Raw genomic sequence first — 19,904 nt, 5'->3', positions numbered from 1 at the left:
AGAAAAGATTTTTATTTCTTCGTTCTCCACCACCAGGGGCAAAGCGACTAAAAAGTACACTTAGTAAGGACTTGACAACTTTCTCAACAGCTTAATTCATCATTTCAACTCTGTGACCTGTGTAGGTGGCTCATACACTGGCAAAAAGTTCCATCTCCTGAGCCCCTTTCAGGATCAATGCTGGAGTTGCAGAGAGAGCGTTCCTAAGTCACACCCCCCGGCAAGGGCCTGAGTGCGCAGGGGTGGATTCGGAGCCTGCCTTCAGAAGCCAGGGCGTGACACTCACAATCATTGGAAGGCGTCGCGGAAACACAGCCCTCGGCCTCGGCGTCCAGCCAGTGAGGAGCACCAGGGTTCACCGGTGTCGATCCAGGAAACACGGAGGGTCACTTACACAACGAGCAACAAGAGTGCGGAGGTCAGCAGTGTCACTGGTTGTGTAAGGGTGTTACCTACTGGTACTGGGTAGATGATTTTTCTTAGGATTCTGTATCCAGGCAGAGCAGAGGCTCTTAACCTGGGGAACACTGCACCAGCTTCAGAGCATCCAGGAAACCTTAGAAAGTGCATGCTGGATTTTGACTACTTGCTTGGGCAACTGTCTAGTGAGAGAATGTGTAAGATTTTCTAAGGAGCACCAGTGGCACAAAAGAAGTTAAGAACCTCTGGTTTAACCAAGGGTTATTGTGACAGATGTGGAAACATGCATGTCCTTGGCCTTTTAAGACTCAACACCAGCAGACAAGAGCAGCAACTTGGAAGCTTAAAAATGACAGGTTTACTCTCGCCCCCACCACCAACTTTTATCTTACCCTACCAACTATGGGCTCCTGACCTGACACTATTTTCAATTTTCAGTATTTTCAAAGTGGAAATTTTGCTGGAAGTACCGCAGGCCACCATCATAAGGTTCCTATGTCAGCAAGAACCATCAGACCATGATCTTCAGTGATTAGCAAGGGGCTTAGAACCAGAAATCTGGGTGGGATCTGCCTGTCTTTTAGTGGTGGTGTGACTCTGGACGAGTCGTACAACCCCTCTGAGCCTCAGTATCCTCATCCACAAAATGGCAATTGTACATACTACTCTGATGACTGTTAGCCTTAAAAGTGAAAGTACTTTGTTAGAAGCTCTGTTAAGCTTGAGGCACTTCCACTGTTTTAAGGTTTTTCTGTGCCACCCTCCTTCCGAAGAAAGCGGCACGTATGGAGTCAAATGCCGAGAGCTAACTGGGCTTGACTTTCATTTTTTGTTTTACTGCTTTTAGCTATCGTACCAAAATGCCTACAAAAATATCCCGTAGCAAAGATCATTAATCAAAGAGTTGTGTCAACATTTCCAAAGACTGGCCATACCAAAATAAACCAGGAATAAGTTCGTGTGAACCAAAGAAAGAGTTGGGTGGTAGGGTCTGGGGAAGGAACCAGAACTCTGGGTCAAGTAAGGATCCAAGCTAACTGTCAGAAAACGTGCTTCACACACATCCTGTTTTGGTATTCAGGTGTGCCACCACCCAGGGCTGTCACCTCCACCCAAACAGGCAGGAAAGCCAAGCACCAAGAATGAATATATACAGTGGAGACTCAAGGATGCTAAATCTTTACCTTCCCAGAAGTGCAAGCTGCTCCAGTCTTGCACCCTTGACTCACTGACGGTGAAAGAGACTCCAGACTGGGAGGAAAGGTCCGTGCACAATCTTGTGTAGCATAAGCATCAACAGTACCGTGAATTCCAAAAGGTTAAAGTGTCAGGGGTTAAATATTTTGCACCTAACTTCCAAGCTTCTTTTTGACATACATGCCAGCCATGTTTGTATCTGGCTTTCACACCACTGCCCAGTGCAATGCTCTGAATCATTATGATCCCAATTTGCGCGCACGCGCACACACACACACACACACACACACACAAGCTGTCACCTCTTTTTGAAGCCCCATAATCAATATTCCTAAGTCATCTGTGTAGATACAAGTCCCAAATCGCCTCTGCCCTTCTGAAAACAACATCCCACTACGCCGAAGAATTTTAAATCACCACCATCGTCAGATATCTACCAGGGCTCCCTCATGGCTGTGTAATAATGCTTCAGGATGTACTTGTGTATTATTCAGGTAAAATTAGTGAGTAGCTTCAATAAGTGACTTTATAAACTCCTTTACTTCATTTACTACCTTGAAAAGAAAGTGACTTTGGATATCTCACACATTTCCAAAACTAGTTATTAAGTGAAACTGAATACCTACAGTACCTTTTAGGTATTAAACTGCATCAAGAACTCCTATCAAGGAAACCTCTCTCGATGGTTTAACAGAGCTCCCTGTTGGATTCTTCTTTAAATTCAACAATGAATACGCTCAGAACATGAACATACAACTTACTCTAGAGTCCTATTTTAGGATTTGTTAGCAACTGGCCAAAAAGGGGGCTTTATCTTAGTCACTGACCGAGCCGAGGATACACCCTGCAACAGCAGGGAGATGAGGATGCTGACTGACATCGAACAGATATGTAACATAAATCACCTGGGACTGATGGACCCAGCTGGTTGTCTCCTGACATAAAAGAGAAGACATTACTGAGGCCACATGCCTAACACAATTTTCTCTCAGCTGCAAATCTAGGGATCAGGTTAGCCCCGATTCCAGAACACATGTTTTACAAATGCCATTTAAACTTGGGATTCGACTCCAGCTAAATGATCACACTCTGATGTATGAAGACACATCATCTCAATGTGGTGGGGGCGGGGGGATTTGCCTAAGAAAAAAGTTATGGTGTACACCTGAAACCCATATACTGCTATATGTCGAGCCACGTGGATGACACTAACGTGTGTGACGGCGAGGTGAGCCTCTGAGACCAGCAGGAGCCTGAGGGCACTGACGGGAGATGAGCTGTGGGCAAACCGCAGAGCGTGGGGGATGCCTGCTCTGCTCCCCTGCTGGAAAGGGGCCCTGGTCAGATGCTGGCCAAACTTCTTTGGTTCTCGGGGACAGCAGTTCAGAGACTACCACACAGAGCTGCTAGCAACTCCTAAGTGGACTGGAGAAAACAGGAAACCACCATGGCCCAAGTGAGGACCTATTCTCACCCAGCCCCCACCCAAACTCACAATTTACAAAGTCTCTGTCGAGACATGTATCTCTCCAATAGTATGATACTTCACTCACTAACAAATAAATGCCATTTCCTTGGAGCCTAAGATTTTGTCATCTAATTCTTTGTGAATTTAAAAAACAAAAGGGCAGTTCAGCCTCAAACCAGACCATCTCATCTGCTCTGGAATCACTACTACATCCCCACTGGTGAACATTTCTGTCTCTTGGCAAGTTGTCCAGAAACAAACAAATAAACAAACAAACAAAAAAACAAACTGGCAGACATGGTTTCCAACTGAGGCACTAGTTTAATTGTTTTAAGAGAGGTTAAAAAAGAAACATCCACCACCATGGAAGGCAAGCTAATAAAATGACAGTCCTGTTAATACAGGACTGAAAAAGGGACAATCTTAACAGAGAACAATGTTGGTTAGTGGTTCTTTGATTCATAATGATTTTCAGCAATTGTTAAATCCACAGGTAGGAAGAAAAATTGAATTGAGGTTTTTATTTACTGAAAATAGTTCCTGCTCCCAAACACTGGTTTTGACAGAAATTACTGATATACATATATATATATATTATTGGATTGGCCAAAAATTTCATTACTTTTTTTCTGTACAATGGCTCTAGTATTGCTTAATTGTCTTTAACTTCATTGGAAACAACTTTGTTAGGTTGTATTGTGACAGCTGTCATATCAATGTGCATTAACAAAAAACATCAAAATTTGTGAATTAAAAAAATACATATATATTTATTTAGAGAGAGGAAGGCAGGGAGAGAGGAAGAGAAATATCAATGTGTGGTTGCTTTTCACATGCCCCCTTCTGGGGACTTGGCCCGCGATCCTGGCATGTGCCCTAGACTGGGAATTGAACCGGCAACCCTTTGGTTCACATGCTGGCACTGAATCCACTGAGGCTGACCAGCCAGGGCCAAAATTGGTGAATTTTTATGCAGCCACTTTAATATTAAAGATGGAAGAAAATATGCAACAGTTTGAAGTATTATGCTTTATTTCAAGAAATGTAAACACACAACAAATGCAAAAGAAAGATTTGTGCAGTGCATGGAGAAGGTGCTGTGACTGGTCGAATGTGGCAAAAGTGGTCTGCAAAGTTCCTTGGTACTGTTGGTACTCCTGACACTTTGCCCAAATAACTCTCTGCTGTGGGGCTGTGTCTTATGCAATGGAAGATGTTTAGCAGCAGTCCTGGCCTCTACCTACTAGCCAGTAACGGGAGACATCCAACATATTCAAAATAGCCAAATCAATAGTTATTGGTGAAAATGAAAAATGTGTCTTATTTTTACAGGAAAAAGCTAAAGGAATTTTTGGCCACCCCAATAAAAGCTGCTTTCAGATTCACGAGACAGCAGATCGCAGCTAATGCTCCTCTCATTGTTCACTGAGAATAACAATTTCAAAATAATGAACACCACATCATCTCACTTATCTCCAAACTCATTCTGTGGAGTAGGTAAGACAGGTACTATGACACTCATTTTTTAAAAGTTGAAGTTGAGTTCAAAAAAGTTAACTGAGTTGCCCAAAGTTACCTTGGTCCTAAGAGGCACAGTAAGGTCTAAAACTCCATTGTCTAATAAAATAGCCACCTACCACATGTAACTATTTAAATTTAAATTAATTTAAATTAAATTAAATAAAAAATCCAGCTCCTTACTCAAGCCAGTCTCACTGCAAGGGCTCAACAGCACATGTGCCTAATGTTGTAGAACATCTCTACCATTGTTGAAAGTGCTATCGGGGGGCTGGTCTAGAGGCTAGTGCTTCCGAATCCATAGTAACTTGGGGAATGTAGATCCCGTGGCATCCCAGTTGCTGTCTCATTTCAAGAAACTCTGAAACTACTTAGGGGTTATAAAAACAAACTAGTTTTAAAAGACCTTTACGAAAATGCATTTGATCCATATGTACTCAGGAGGGAGAATCTTGAAACTCAGTTTTCTATTTGGTGAAGAATAATATAAATAATAAGTCCCCCAAGTTACAAATAACAAAAATATCAAGAAGAATTTTAGATTCATAGGAAAAGGGATCATAGTAATCAAACCTAACACTTCCAGCCATTAAATAACCTTTTGCAAAGTTCAGAATTATTTTTTTCTTGGTGTAGAGACTGCTACAGTCTGATGAGGAGGAGGCTTTCGGCTCACATTGGGGCCCAGTAGAGTCACAGCTCAGGTTAGCTACAAGTGCTACAGCTGGGCCGCCCTGTCTCTGTGCAGACCACTTAGCTAACACTGACGGCTAATCGTGACAAAGGGATCAAACTGTAGAACTGAAGTGTTAGGGAGTCGAGATGTAATGAAGTTTATTAAAAATACAGAACTACAGGAACTCATGACACGAAGCCACTCTCTTCAGTTTCAAAGTGAGAAACACAGGGCCCACTTACGGACCCATGAACCAGTTAAACAAGTGGCCAATTTGTTCACTTTTTCACTTAACAACGTGTCTGAGTGCCTTTTAGGGCAAGGCAGTCTGTGAGGCCTGTGGACTGACACGGACTGGCTGCCCTCTCGGAGCTGTGTCGCCCTCACACTCTATGGTTCTGCCAACCATTCAAAGGTAAATGCCACCAATGACACTGGCTGGGTGCACAGAAGCACCACTTAAGATGAAAAAACAAGCTCACTCAAGAAATACAGCAAGGTCCTTAGAGATCTGTAAGACAGAAAAAAATAATTTCTTCATGTGCTTGCCAAGGTACCAAGATTTTTCTATTACGAGCACTTGGCAGATAATAAACTGAGGATTAACTATAGCATAGGAAACATGCCACTCCGAGAATTTTCTCAGGAATCCACAACAGAATGACAAAAAGTAGAGGAGGAAGAGACAAACGAGTTTCTTCTCTCATATCCAGTAAGAGTACAGGAGACTTTTTTCTCGTTTGTCTGGGTCAGAACTTCCATGCTTTCCTTTAAAAGGTTATTCCTCTGCAGCAGCTTTCATTGCCAGAACATTTTTCTTAGTTTTCACCTTAACCTTATGATCCTGTGTACCTTTAAATGTCAAAGAGAAAGGCTGTGGGGGACGCTTTGTTTGAGACCAAAGTGTACCACACAAGACCCATCTCTTCTATGAGTCTTCTCTCTGAATACAGAAGCATTCCTGATCTTTATCTTGGGAGTTAAACACCAGCTTCCTGTCTGCCATTTCCACTCTCCCTCAAGACATGCAGAGCTTCAGACATCATTAAAGAAAGCTTAAGGCCTGGAATATGTAATCCTCTGCTATCTGGCACACTGCGTTTGGTAGGGTTTCAGTGGTGTTAAAGGAGACATGTGTTTACATGATGAGAATGAAGGATTCTGGGAAATGATCCTGTTTAAAAATACATCAGAAACCAACTTCTATACCTCACAGTTTAGGTGCCGTCGTGAACAGAGCCTATCAAGCAGCAGAGAGAAGTGTGTAGGAACTGAGAGACCCTTTAGTCACCTGGACTTTATGGAAAGGCCATAGCCCAACTCGGAAGGACATGCAGAAACATGACCAACCCTGAAGGCAAGAGAGCCACTGGAGACAGTGTCCCACAGATACGATGTCAGAAGTGAAAGCCAGCCCTCCATGGGAACTGTGCATGAGTAATCTGGGAAACGATATGGGTGGGTTTTTCTTCCCAGAGCTAGAAAAAAAGATTGAGATGAGAAGAATTTGATAAAAGATATAAACACGTAAGTGACAAAGCAGAATACAGCCATGCTACACTACTCTGTTCTCCCAGCTTGTGGGCCCCACCTACGTCCTAAGTTGGACAGCAAACAAACGTAAAAATGAAGGTACTTTTCAGAAACTCTTCAGGCCAGCAAGATGGGAAATGGAAGCAGGCACTTCAAACCAGATGTTACTTCTTCAGGTCTCCAAATCTCCAATAACCAGCAACAACCTGCTGCTCATTTATGATCTGCCCCCAACACTGCTCATACTTTCTCTGAAAGACGCGGAGATGTTGGTGGAAGATGGCCGAGATCACACCAGGAACCAGGAGAGTGGGCGCAGAGCTGTGGTGAGGAAGCAGGCCACTCACAGCACGGGGGGCTGGCACTGTGTGAGCCACATCTTTGGGGACCCTATCTGTGTATAACCAGGTATGTGGGTGAGCAGGGGATTTCATACTGGAAGCTAAGCCCAGGCCTCAACATTCTCTCTCCTAGTCTAAGAGTTTGCTACTCACTTCCTTCACTAGAAAAGCCGAAAGCCAAGACCGTTCATAGCTGGAGGTGGCTCTTGCTTATGAGGGGGTATGCAGTATTCTTACAGAAGCAGGTCTTTTCCATTCCAATAGGAAGGGCCATTGTTCTCACTTCACAGATACAGAGAACAATTCAAATTACACAATTAGATATTCAGAACATTTTTGAACCCAGGCTCCTGACAGAACAGGAGCGTCATTTCAAATTTCATGCCCAGAAATCCAACAAGTGTGCAACAGAGGGGTGATCTGTTTCTGTCTGTCATGCGTACACCCCACACACTTTGAAACTGGCTGTCTTCATTCATTCGTTCAGTGCCAGACACTGGGGACAGAAATATAAATAAGACACTTTCTTAAGGAGCTCACAATCTAGTTGGAGAGACAAACCCATAAGCAGACAACACCAAAAACTGAAGCATGACTTGTCTTAACAACATGGAGCCCTTAAGCTAGGAGGCTGCATTCCATAAATCGTATTAAAGAGTGATCTCCAGAAGCCCCTGATATCAAATGAAAGACAGGAGGAAGGGTGCAGGGCACTGCTGCATGGCTTTTAGATCCTAAACACATTCAGATTCTGAGAGGTAGCAGTAGGCTCTCAGAACTAGCACTGTAATTACAGTAAACACTGCACTGATCAGCACTGAATTGCTCTTTATTTTGTGTGTGAGTAAAGTTTAGCTACCCAAATAAACTGTTAAATGTCTTGAGGGCAGGCACCATGACATACATCTTTAATCTCTATAGCGTCTAGGACTATCCTGGGCACAAAGTACCTGCTAAACATGTGATGTCCCTGGTGAAAGGGACAAGCAGAGGAGACTCTTGATAACTTGTTCTTCTACAGAGGTTTGTAGATGGGCACATCTGGAGTGTTCTGTAAAGCACAACACTGCCCCACCTCATCACATTACTGACCCACTGCACACACACGCCATCTGTTCTGTCTTACACTTTAAGGGGTGGGGGTGGGGAAGCCTTCCCCGGGGGGCCAGAAAAGAAGCATCATGCCGGGGAATGACCTCATGGGTAATTGTAGAGAACAAAAAGACGAATCTGAGACCGATGCTTAGGAATAGAAATGGAGCTCAGACTCCTTATACTTGCCATACGATTCTGGCTCTCAGAAATGGACCTGCCATCACAGTGACAGAAATCAAATCACATCTTCACTTGCTTAAAAGCCTCCAATGGCTTCCCATAGTACTTAAAACAAAATCCGCCTCCTCTGCGTGGTTGGTACAGCCCTCGTTCTGGCCCCGCCCACCTTACGAATCCTAACTGGCCCTGCTCTCCTCTTACTTACTAGGCCCCAGCCACAATGGCTTCCTTGAGGTTTTCAACATGCCAGGCTCTTTCCTGTACTAGGGCCTTATACTTGCTTTTCCTTCTCCCCGGGACCTCTATCTATTTCTGAATGGCTAAGTCCATCTCATCCTTCAGATCACCGCTCAAATATTTCCTGTTCAGGGAGGCCTTTCTTGACCATCTTCTACAAAGTTACCCCATCTCATTCCTGTTACTTACTAACATACCAACCAGCTGATTTACTTCGTAGCACTTACCATACTCTGAAATTACCTTGTTTATTAATCTGTCTCCTTGTTTACTATCAGTAACATAAAACTCCTGAGAGCAGAAGATAGATTTATCTTGCTATATCGGCAGGCATATAGTAGGTATTCAAATATTTTGGATGAATGAATGAATGAATGAGAATTAGTAAAACACAGTGGTAGTAGGTTAGCAGACACTGTGTTAATGTGAAAAACATCAGCTTCCCCCTATGAAGCTATGAGCTGTTGTATGACATTTTTAAAAACTTTATTAGGGTATATTCAAGTAGTGAAGTAGCAATAAAAGAAGGAGCACCTAAGCTTACTGTTGATGACTTAAAAAAAAATGTCAAAAAGAGCAAAATCTTGCTGGCTCCTGCTTCCACTCAGTTTGTAATGCTATTGGTATTAGAAGCAAATTTCCTATTCCTCTAGCAGATTCCAAGGTTGGTTTAATTTCTCCCTGAGGGATGCAGTTCTGTACCCACTGTGCCCAGATCTGCAACCCCATCTAAGTCTCCATTACAGGCACACTCATAGTCATGCCAGCCTTAGGGTACCCTGAGGATCTCACTCGAAATAAAACTGTGGTTGATTCAAAATACCAGGTGGAAAAAGGTTGTTTTCTCTCTCTAAAAGAACCTCAATACTACGGCAAATCATAGGCATGAAGTGGGTTCTTCCTCACAATACTCCAGATCAAGATCTACTCCTCCTATAAAGGGAAGTGCAACAGGGTGTAGAAACCCCTTTAAAGGTGCGATTCAAAAGCCAATAATTGTACTGTTAAATGTAATGCTGTTTGTTTCACTGAACTCAATCAATTAGGGCAGTTATCCTCACTGTTAGTGACTGAGAGCCCCTGAACTTGGAAAAAAAAAAAAAAAGCAAGCAGAGCGAAAGATGAAACCTGTTGCCCTTGTATTCTGTTGGATGCCTTCCGGGGCATACTGGGTACACACGATTTTGTCCTAAAAGCAACTCAATCAAATGCTGAAAGAGAATGGTACTTACGCGGCATGATCCCTTGGCTCACCAGTTCTTCTCGTGTCCGCCGCTGCTGGAGCTTCAACTGCAGCACTGCAAGGCAGCAAAGAGAGAGGAGAGAGGGGAGAGATGAAGGCTCGGTTGGGCATTCCACCATGAAAGACTCATTTTCAAATGCAAACAAAGTCTCAAAACAGAAGGGTGTAGTGTAAAAGAAGGATCCCCTTGAATTGTGACTGTAATTGCAGAAGTGGCCTGATACAGCAGGGTTTCCGTATTCTGCTGTGGGCGGCAAGAGGAAGTTGCGAAGGGTCTTGCAGGGTGATAACAATCCACAAAGTACCAAACTCTTGCCTCTTGCTCAAAACCTCCTACAACACTGTCCTCCTCTTAAGGCCAAAAACAACTCAAAAAAAAAACCTCACACACAAATGCTTAACTCAAAGAAACTGTTAGGGCCACGACCCAGCAGAAAGAGCTTCCTAGATAGTTCACACTTTCTTCCTGGTAGCAAATGTTTACCACCATAAATATAGTGAATGATATAACTATTTACATAGATCAGGAAGTATTGGTAAAATCTTTTCATCTGTATCTAAAAATCATACCTATTTTTACCAAGGAATGCATTTCTCTGGACAAGAAAATATTTTACCATTAATACAATTCTTTTCTTCCTCTTCACTTAGAGCCTTCCTCTGTAGAGGTGGAAAAAAAAACCAAAAAAAACCTACATGATTCACAGCACATGGGCTAGAGAAGGCTGACAGGTGTTTCTCGTGTTTCCTCTCTGGCAGCACCCCTTAATGAAACAACTTATTAGTCAAGATCTTTATTTCAAATGCCAATAAAACTTAAAGGGCACTGTCACTACACACCATGCACAATGATGATGCCGTGGCCTACATCCAAAGGCTAGGTGAGAAAATGTTCAAAAAAGGAGGGTTGGAAGGGTCCCATGGGCCAAGGACAGTCCCCTTACATAATAAGTCTTCAATTACAAGGTCCCTGCAAGTCACATCTGAGAGGAACCTGCCATCCATTAGGAATCATATCACCCTAATATCTGCCTTTTCTATCCACAGAGCGATTTTCAGGAAAGCCTCCAAGAATGGCAGAATCGTAACTAGGCTTCTGACCATATCTCAAATCCAGCAGGCCCAAGGTAGGACCTGTCTTTCTCCCCAAAACCTAACCCACTTCACACTCATTTTCTCTTTTACGGCATCACTGTCCTCCCCAGGTCTACTACTAAAATATTTGAGCCAATTTCATCTCCTGCACCTCCTCAATCGTCCTATTTTGTCAAGTTTTTTGCTCATTTTCCCATGTGGCAATGAGAGTTCACTGGCTTGTGTCCTTACTTGTGCTGCAAGTCTTCCATTCTAAACCGCCCCAAGGTTGTCCAATTCACTCTTGTTCAAGTACCATGTACTTTCCCAACTCTTATTCACTCCCCCTGGAAACGCCTACCCTCTGCATCTAACCTTTCTGACTCTTAAGCATTCAGAATTAGTCTAGGTCTTTTGTGAACTACTTTTTATCTGACATAAAAAGTATAGCAATGTTTTTTCCTGTGTAACACTTAACCTCTGAATATACTTCCTCTCTCCTGCCAGTTTAAAAACTCTAGGAGAGCAGGAAATTCAGGGTGGGGCAGAAGTAACGCCATCGAGTATGGGTTGGGCGGGTACACGAATGTCTAGCATAAGATGGACAGTGATCTGAAAATTTCACCCAGAATGTCATATGATGTGCTTCAGTGTGATACTGTTTTTGTTACAGAATTATATGCTTATGATTTTGTAATAAAAGATTTGGCATAGATTATCAGCTCATAAAACAGGGGCATTTTTTACACTGGACTCTGTATATCTTATTAATGTGTGCCCCACCACCACCACCACAGCACTTATACACAGCAGGCATCTAATAATTGTTTCCTGAATTGAACTAGATCTCAAACTGATGATACACATAGTCTAAGAAATTTAACCAGGAAGTTATACTATATTCTTTTTCTTTTTCTGTTTTTTTAAACAAAATAACACTGTAAGCAACAAAACCTGCAGATTAAAATACATGTAAATAGCAATAGTCACACTAGTAACTAACATTTATAGGACATATGCACTGTTGTTTTGTTTTGTTTTTTAAATTTTATTGATTATGCTACTACAATGGTCCCATTTTTTCTCCCCTTTTTCCCCTTCTGCCCTGCACCCCATCTCCCACCTGCATCCCCCTCTTCCCTTAGTTCATGTCCATGGGTTGTATATATTAAGTTCTTTGGCTTCTCTATTTCCTATGCTATTCTTAACCTTCCCCTGTCTGCTTTGTATCTACCATTTATGCTTCTTATTCCCTGTACCTTTCCCCCATTCTCCCTCCTACCCCACTTTGCTGATAACCCTCCATATGATCTCCATTTCTGTGTTTCTATTCCTGTTCTAGATGTTTGCTTAGTTCATTTTTGTTTTTGTTTTTTAGGTTCAGTTGTTGATAGTTGTGGGTTTGTTGTCATTTTACTGTTCATATTTCTGATCTTCTTTTTCTTAGATAAACCCATTTAACATTTCATATAACAAGGGCTTGATGATAACTCCTTTTTCTTGACCTTATCTGGGAAGCACTTATCTGCCCTTCCATTTTAAATGATAGTTTGGCTGGACAGAGTGATCTTGGATGTAGGTCCTTGCCTTTCATGACTTTGAATACTTCTTTCCAGCCCCTTCTTGCCTGTAAGGTTTCTTTTGAGAAATCAGCTGATAAGTCTTACAGGAACGCCTTTGTAGGTAACTCTCTCCTTCTCTTGCTGATTTTAAGATTCTCTATCTTTAATCTTGGGTAATTTAATTATGATGTGTCTTGGGGTGTTACTCCTTGGATCCAATTTCTTTGAGACTCTCTGAGCTTCCTGGACTTCCTCAGATTGGGGAAGTTTTCGTTCATTATTTTTTCAAATAAGTTTTAATTTCTTGCGTTTCCTCTTCTTCTGGCACCCCTATGATTCAGATGTTGGAATATTTAAAGTTGTCCTAGAGGTTCCTCAGCCTCTCCTCATTTTTTTTGAATTCTTGTTTCTTCATTCTGTTCCATTTGAATGTTTTTTTTCTTCCTTCTGCTCCAAATTGTTGATTGGAGTCCTGATTTCCTTCCCTTCACTGTTGGTTCCCTGTATATTTTTCTTTATTTCACTATGCACTTTACTTCACTATTTCACTTTACATTTCCTCTATATTCAATCATTTCTACAAGCATCCTGATTACCAGTGTTCTGAACTGTGCATCTGATAGGTTGGCTATCTTATCGCTTAGTTCTTTTTCTGGAGTTTTGACCTGTTCTTTCATTTGGACCATATTTCTTGTCTTGGAACACTTGTTGCATTGTAAGAGGCAGAGCCTTAGGTATTCACCAGGGTGGAGCAAACCCACTTAGCTGAGTTGTGGCACAGTATGTGGTAGAGGGGTCACAGAGGGAACAGTGCCGCTTGCTCAGCTCTCACCCCCACTTTCAGTCACTTCCCCCACTTCCCACAAACGAACTGAGCCCTTCTGGTGCTGATTCCCAGGTGGGTGGGTTTGTGTACGCTCTAGGACCCCATGGGTCTCTCCAACGAACTCTCCTATGAGAGGCTGCGAGTTTCTCCCACCACTTCAACCCCCACAGGTTATTTTTCAGCCAGAGGTTTTGAAGCTTTATTTCTCCACGATGGAAACCTGGGTTGCATGGTCTGTCTCATTCCCTAGTTGTTCCTTCCAGTTTATCTGCATGCGAATGTAGGACTGCCCGATCCGCCAGCCACTGCCTCGCACCTGCCCGCCTTGCTGTGCATCCTCTCCGCCCCAGCTGCCTGCCTCCACCCCTCCTACCAGTCTGGATGAATGTTTCTTTAACTCCTTGGTTGCTGGACTTCCATACAGTTCGATTTTCTGTCAGTTCTGGTTGTTTTTTGTGTTTAAATTTGTTTCTGTCCTTTAGGTTGTGTGAGAAAGCAAAGCATACCTACCTACCACTTCATCTTGGACAGAAGTTCTATATGCGCTGTTCTAGGTACTTCCATGTTTTAACTCATTTAATCTTCATACCCACCCCCTCCCATGGAAAGAGATAAGTATTATTAATCCTGTCTTTAGGTAAGGAAAATGAGGCCCAGAAAAATTAACTAACCTACAGTTATCCCACCAATAAGTGGTGTAATAAGATTCGAACCCAAGCATTCTGATTCTAGACCCTGGGCTCCTAATTCTCTCCTTCTCCAGGGCATTCTGAAAACCTGTGCTGAGACAACAGGCACATCCTCTGGTGAGAGAGACCAAGGGGCTGGGGAAAACAGATGGTCCAGGGTCGAAGGAGTTTGGGTGATCAACTTCAGTAAAAGAAGTTTATTTACTTTTAAAGATTTAATTTATTTCTAGAGAGAAGGGAAGAGAGGCAGAAAGCAAGGGAGAGAAAGTAAGAGAGAAATCATTGATCAACTGACTCCCCTATGTGCCCCAACCAGGACTGAACAGGCAACCCAGGCATTTGTCCTGACTGGGAATCGAACCTATGACCTTTTGCTTTGCAGGACAACACCCCACCTAATTCTAAATTCTAAACACTCTAAATAAACATGCTTTTATGTTTCCATATCTTAGGGATTATTCATTTTAGAAGAAATCATTTAGTAACTCACTTTCAGTAAATAATATTAAGAGCCATATAAACTGTATTCACTACAAGAGGTACCCAAATCAGGAGTATATTTTAGGGACCATACATTTAATGTATATCCACCTTCACCAAGAATTACCTAACACTAGTTTAAATTAATATTTTCACAGATAGCACCAGACCAAGGAGATTAAAAAATGTAAGAATTCAATGAAATCTATTTCATGTACATCAACATATAGTTTTCTTCCCCTTTCCCCAAGTCAATATAAACTAAACAAAAATACCCATTTGTGTACAAGCATGAATCTTGATACATTCACCATTATTGAATTCCACAAATTTAATAATATCATCTGTTTCTAAGTGGGTCTGTGTAAGCAGCCTATATATAGATGAAAAGATGTCTTTAAAGCTGATGGACGGTAAATCAACTGAGTTGTCTTCCAGAAAAGGATTGGAATGAAAAGAAACTGGACCATAAAGTGCAAATAATCAAGTTTTCCATCTGTTTCAAACAAAAGCGATCAATTGCTATTCGAGTAACTGGCTACTTGGGAAATCAAAGCAAAGGAATGAACATTACATATTTCTTCCCTGTAAGAACATGGAATGATGGCCATGGCTGGTGTAGCTCAGTGGATTGAGCGCCGGCTGGGAACCAAAGTGTCCCAGGTTCGATTCCCAGCCAGGGTACATTCTTGGGTTGTAGGCCATAACCCCCAGCAACTGCACATTGATGTGTGTCTCTCTCTCTCTCTCCCTTCCCTCCCTAAAAATAAATAAATACAATCTTAAAAAAAAAAAAAAAGAACATGGAATGATGGTGATGGCACTCAAGAGGTAATGCCCAAGAAATGGACACATCAAAACAATTGGGCCAATCAGGAGTAAAAAGCAAAAGCAAAAATAAGTGCTGTGTTCTCAAGCCCAGCTCTGTGGCTTCCACTGGGAAGACCAGAGAAGGAACAGTGTGGATTTTAGCCTTATACGATGTGTATGTAGCATGCTGATAATCAGAATACTCATCTTTGCAACAGTGAAATATACCTACTTTATTGGTGTGTTTTATACCTCGGTTTATCCAACATGCCTGAAAAGTCATTTAGTAACACCCAAATTGTAAACCTAGATCACCTATCACTCAGAACACCCAAGGCTATTATGCTCTAAACACTCAACTAGTTTCATCTTTAGAATGTATGGTTAGAGTAAGTGAAGGGTGCCTGCAGGAGAGGATATTCCTCACATTCTGCTGCCTGGGTTACTACAGCATCACCGCCAAAACAGGGGAGTTGGGATGGGGAGAGAGTTCTCCATTCACACAACTAACACGTTTATTTGACAGCTACTGGTATTCCTCGTTTTATTGCACTTAGCTTGATTGCACTTCACAGATCTTATCTTTCTTCTTTACAATGGAAGGCAAGACCCTCCACCAGCAAAAAGATTATAGCTCACTTGGTTGCAATACTCATTCTGTTGCAGTAGTCCGGAACCAAATCCACAACATCTCTGAGACCCGCCTATACTATCTGCCAGGCCCTATGCCAGGTGCTGAATACACCTACGGTCTCTGCTCACAGAAAGCTTTCAGTCCAATGGGATAACACACATCAAATCACATGTAAATAGGTACAAGTTATGATCAATGTCTTATAAGAAAAGAATAAAGGATATTAAAGAGGTCAGACCCTGGAATCCATAGTTTCTCCTCCTTTAACATTCTGTGATAACTAACTTTTCACATTTCCTCTTTACTATAATACAGTCAATTGTTTAAGACATTAAAACTCCTTGAAAAACAGAGAGCTCAGGGTAAGCTGAAGGAGAATAAGAGAAGGCTGGCAGTTTCATTTACTCTTTACACTTATTTGCTTAGCCGCTCTAGCTGGTCAGCACATCTACTCACTTCATAGTCATGCCTGACTCAGTTCTTCCTCAGCCCCTTGTCGAAACTTTCCTTAGGCACTCAATTAAGGAATACAGGGTCTACTATATACACCAGACACTGCACTTGCTGCTGGGGATATAGTAGTGGCCAGAGCGACTTAATCACTGCCTTCAGTGACGTCTATACACTTCCATGGAGGAAATGACCATCAAGTAAGTACTTAAAACAGTGAAAAGTATTTTCAGAGAAAACATACTCAGACACCACATCCCAACTAGGCAGTCTGACTGTTTCCATGATTCGATTCACGCATTCAAACATCGTTTGTACCCTCAAAGCTAACAGGGCTGGGTGTTAGAGATATGTATGTGAATTAAGACATTGTTCTCATTCTTGTAGAATTCTTAAGTCTAATGGGAAAAAAAATAAACTCAAATTAGTAATTACGATGCTGTAAGAAAAACACTGGTATCCGTACTACAGATTTTTACTTAAGAAGTCATAGGAAAATTCAATTTTAGCTAGCACATATGCCCTGTTACTAAGGTTCCCTGCCAAATTCTAGTCATCTAGTCTTATATGTAATATACATGTGTGCATAAATAATAAAGAAATGTTGGTTTCTTAAAAACAAAATTCAAATAGTTATCTATTTTTTAGGTGCAAAGGTGATACTACCCAACACTGGAAGTGACAAAGAAAGAGAAACAAGATCCTTTCTATGTGGGATAGGACCAGGAAACGTATAAACTGGGCCTTAAAAAAAATATTTTATCCTTGGCCTTGGACAGTGTGGCTCAGTTGGTTGGATCATCGTCCCATAACCAAAGTGTCGCAGGTTCAATTCCCAGTCAGGGCACATATGTAGGTTACAGGTTCAATCCCCTGTCCAGGTATGTAATCCCTGGTTTGGGTGCATACAGGAGACAACCAATTGATGCTTCTCTCTTGCATCAGTGTTCCCCCTCCCTTCCTCTCTCTCTCCAAAGCAGTGAAAAAAATGTCCTCGGGTGAGGATTAAACTGATCCTCAGATCAGTATGTATTAAAGTTCAAGGAATTTTCTGATGTCATTCCCAAGGGATAAATCTCAACTCCTCTAGGCCCCTACTTATTGTAATCTCCCACAAGTCTTTCCCGATAGAGCCCAAAAGATGCAAAAGAGAGGAGAGATGCCTGCATTTCCTTCTTCCTTTCCACTGACTCTCCTGCTCCCTAGTTTTCAATTCCCTGCCCCATAGCAAGTCTGAATTTTTTTCTTCTACTTCTTATATATAATTCCTTAAGCTTTCTAAACTAAGTTTCTCTAATCCTTTTCGTGATTAATTTTCTTCCTTCAACTTGGGAAATGAGCCTGAATGGGTTAGCACAGTGTACACTGAACCAAAAATGTATTTCTGGCTTGTGCTTTTAGCATAAACAACAGCATTTTAAAGTCCCAATGTATTCTATAATTAGCCCTACCCTTAACCAGAAGGGTTTACTGTCAACCTAACTATGATTTCTGGGGAAAGGAGTAAACACTGCATATTGACTTGATTATATAAATACTTTATAAGTTCCAAGTGAATGCAATATACTTAACAGAACTACCTTTAAGGGGAGACCAAAAACATCAAAGAAAGACTCGAAAGACGCGGGTAAGGGAGAGGGAAGGGAAAAGAGAAAAGAAAGAGAACTGTTTCCTTTTGGAAGGCAGTTCTGGAACATGCAGTCAGTGAAGAAGTACGTTCTGTTCCCAGACTCTAGACAACCTGGTATGTATAAAGCAAAACTCGGAGAAAGGCAGAAGAATCGCTCCCCATTCATTAATAAAATTAAATGCACAGTGAGTGTTGAAAGTATGCTCCTGAATACCTAAGTTGTGAATATGGAAAGAGTGGTTAAAGGACTCCAAAAGGTTGACTCATTTGTTATCAGAAAAAGAGGGACCTGCTGAAATTCAGATCCAGATTTAAGACCCACCCACCAAAAAAAAGTGGAGGTGAGAAAAGGAAAGTGAATTCTCTCTGGGATCCTACAGATACACCATCTAAAAATCATATGGCTAAATGCAATGTGGCACCCTATTTTGGATCTTGGGACAGAAAAAGGACATCGATGGGAAAGCACATGAAATCCAAATAAAGTTTGGAGTTTACTTAGTAGTGTACCAATGTTAATCTCTTAGTTTTGACAAACGTATCATGGTTATATAAGATGTTAACATTAGAGCCCTGCTGGTGTAGCTCAGTGGATTGAGTGTGGGCCTGGAAACCACAGTGTTGCTGGTTCGATTCCCAGCCAGGGCACATGCCTGGGTTGCAGGCCAGGTCCCAACAGGGGGTGCATAAGAGGCAACCACAGGTGAATGTTTTTCTCCCTCTCTTTTTCCTTCCCTTCCCCTCTCTCTAAAAATAAAATCTTTTAAAAAGTACAGTAAGTAAAAAAAAAAAAAGATGTTAACATTAGGGACGGCAAGGTGGAGGGTATATGGAAACTCTCTGTACTATCTTTGTGACTTTTTGTAAGACTAAAATTATTCCAAAAGAAAATGTTTACTTAAAAAACTCATGGATTTGATTCTCCCTTTAGAAAGATTAATGAATCAATTATTAAAATATATCAAAGATAAGGTTTTTTCTAACTGAAATGTTACCTTGTCTTAGACAGAAAGAAATTATTTCTATGATTATTTAATTATAAAGAACAAATAATAATGGGCCTTTTAATTCAATTTATAAAATGATTGTGACATAATCATATATAATACACAATAATGTAATACTGCAAAGACTTGAAGACAGGAATTTCTAATTCTGTTTAAAGTCACATATGCCAACCAAAAACCATGTATAATGAGACTTCAAGTTTGATTCTTTTACCAATATGCTGAATCATTCATCTCTTTCACAATTCCATAAATTTCTCTTCCATCTCTGTACACAGTGTGTAAACATGAGTTAAAATCTTTCTCAAATAATCATAATCATCTTTAGAAATTAGAAATAATACCAAAAAACAGTAAATGTTTTCTATTTAATCTGAATATCATCAGGAATACAGGCAGAGAGAAAAGGCATCTCCCTGGTCTGGTATACCAGGGCTACTTATACATCTAACCTGCTAATTTACAAAGGATAAGCTTATGAAAATCGAACCTCAGCTACTAGATTATGCAAAATAAAAGGTCTCCATATTGTGTAATAATACAGTACTTATAAAATGGTGTAAACATGCATGTATCATCTTATTTAATTCTTAAGGCTCTGTGGAAGATACTATTATTATATAATACTATTTGTAAGTGAGGAAACTGAGCATTAGAAAGATTAAGTAATGTGTCCAAGGTGATCCATCTCAATCTACAGTCTGAGTCCTTAACCACTGTTACATCTTGCACTTTCTTCTTTCATAAAACACACCAGGTCCCATGTTTAAAAATGACACTACACTAATAATGTTATCTGCATGATGTGGCTGGAAAGATCTATGTACTTACCAA

The 19,904-nt window shown here is 41.3% G+C and overlaps 1 protein-coding gene across 3 annotated transcripts in view; it reads right to left on the bottom strand.

The window, feature by feature from the left end:
- The window catches only part of MRTFA (myocardin related transcription factor A), a 100,454-nt gene that overhangs the window by 29,885 nt on the left and 50,665 nt on the right, over window positions 1-19,904 (bottom strand). For all 3 annotated transcript variants that reach the window (XM_045835157.1, XM_045835155.1, XM_045835154.1), the window contains exon 2: window positions 9,898-9,963. In XM_045835157.1, coding sequence (XP_045691113.1) covers window positions 9,898-9,963 — 66 coding nt within the window. The remainder of the gene's footprint in view (window positions 1-9,897; window positions 9,964-19,904) is intronic.

The sequence above is a fragment of the Phyllostomus hastatus genome, unplaced genomic scaffold (genome assembly GCF_019186645.2).
Source record: "Phyllostomus hastatus isolate PE091 unplaced genomic scaffold, TTU_PhHast_1.1 phas_contig_198, whole genome shotgun sequence".
Lineage (NCBI taxonomy): Eukaryota > Metazoa > Chordata > Mammalia > Chiroptera > Phyllostomidae > Phyllostomus > Phyllostomus hastatus.
The sequence above is the reverse complement of the archived record's forward strand: the minus strand, read 5'-3'. Positions and strand labels throughout refer to the sequence as shown.